We start from the raw sequence: 915 nt of genomic DNA, 5'->3' as shown, positions 1-915 counted from the left end.
TATCCACTTATGGGTGGTCGTGGTGGGTAATTTTTTCTCAATTCCACAAGGATTTGAGTTTTTGGAGTCCCTCACCCTCGAGGAGCTTCACGAAAAACACAAAGTTGACCCCAAATTTGTGGGTTTTTTTTTTTTGCAGAGCAAGGCATAGTGAATCCACTCCATTTGACTTGTAATTTTGAGAGTGGAACAACCCGGAAACCAGCGCTAATTATTGGTTGACTTGCAAAAGTTTCACAATTTTGGTGAGAGAAGAGATCGAGGAAATGCCACGAAAGCGTTACCTTAGGTACTTCTGTAACTGTCCATCAACAATTGTATGATTCTCTGTTGTTCATGTGCTAAAATCTGGTACCCCTGGGATGTAGCAGTAAATTTTGTGCGAAGTTGGTAAGTTTACTCGAAGGCAAAGAGTGAGTGTTGCTGGGGTTGGCATTCAAAAAAAAAAGTGAGCGTTGCTGGGTGTGAAAGCTAACTGGGCCTTTAGTCTTGTCCTGGTCGCCTTCAAGGCCCCAGTGCTCACGCCGCCCATCTCCATCTCGAGGTAGACGCGGACGGCCCGCTATCGACAGGAGAACATTTGGCAAGCGGAGAGCACCGAGCTACCTCTCATCTCACCACCACCACCAAGCGGAGGAGCCACCTGAGGACGGGCGGCGAGCGAGAGGGCGGCAGCCGGAGATAGGCAGCGAAGCGGGGTCCGGGCGAAGAGATGGCGTTCACCATGCGCGCGGTGAAGGTTCCGCCGAACTCGGCGTCGATGGCGGAGGCGCGGCACCGCGTGTTCGACTTCTTCAGGGACGCCTGCCGCGCCATCCCCTCCATCATGGAGATCTACAACCTCGACGACGTCGTGACCCCCGCCCAGCTCCGCGCCAGCATATCCCAGCAGATCCGGAAGAACCAGGGCGTCTC

General features: G+C 53.2%; 1 protein-coding gene across 1 annotated transcript in view; it reads left to right on the top strand.

Moving 5' to 3' along the window:
* Window positions 1–541: 541 nt before the first annotated feature.
* Window positions 542–915, top strand: part of LOC119357708 (NADH dehydrogenase [ubiquinone] 1 alpha subcomplex subunit 6-like) — a 3,541-nt gene continuing 3,167 nt past the window's right edge. The window contains exon 1 of the mRNA XM_037624568.1: window positions 542–910. Within this exon, the coding sequence (XP_037480465.1) occupies window positions 713–910 (198 nt within the window). The 5' untranslated portion in view covers window positions 542–712. The remainder of the gene's footprint in view (window positions 911–915) is intronic.

Source organism: Triticum dicoccoides, chromosome 2A (genome assembly GCF_002162155.2).
Source record: "Triticum dicoccoides isolate Atlit2015 ecotype Zavitan chromosome 2A, WEW_v2.0, whole genome shotgun sequence".
NCBI lineage: Eukaryota > Viridiplantae > Streptophyta > Magnoliopsida > Poales > Poaceae > Triticum > Triticum dicoccoides.
This window is presented reverse-complemented; position numbering and strand designations above follow the sequence as displayed.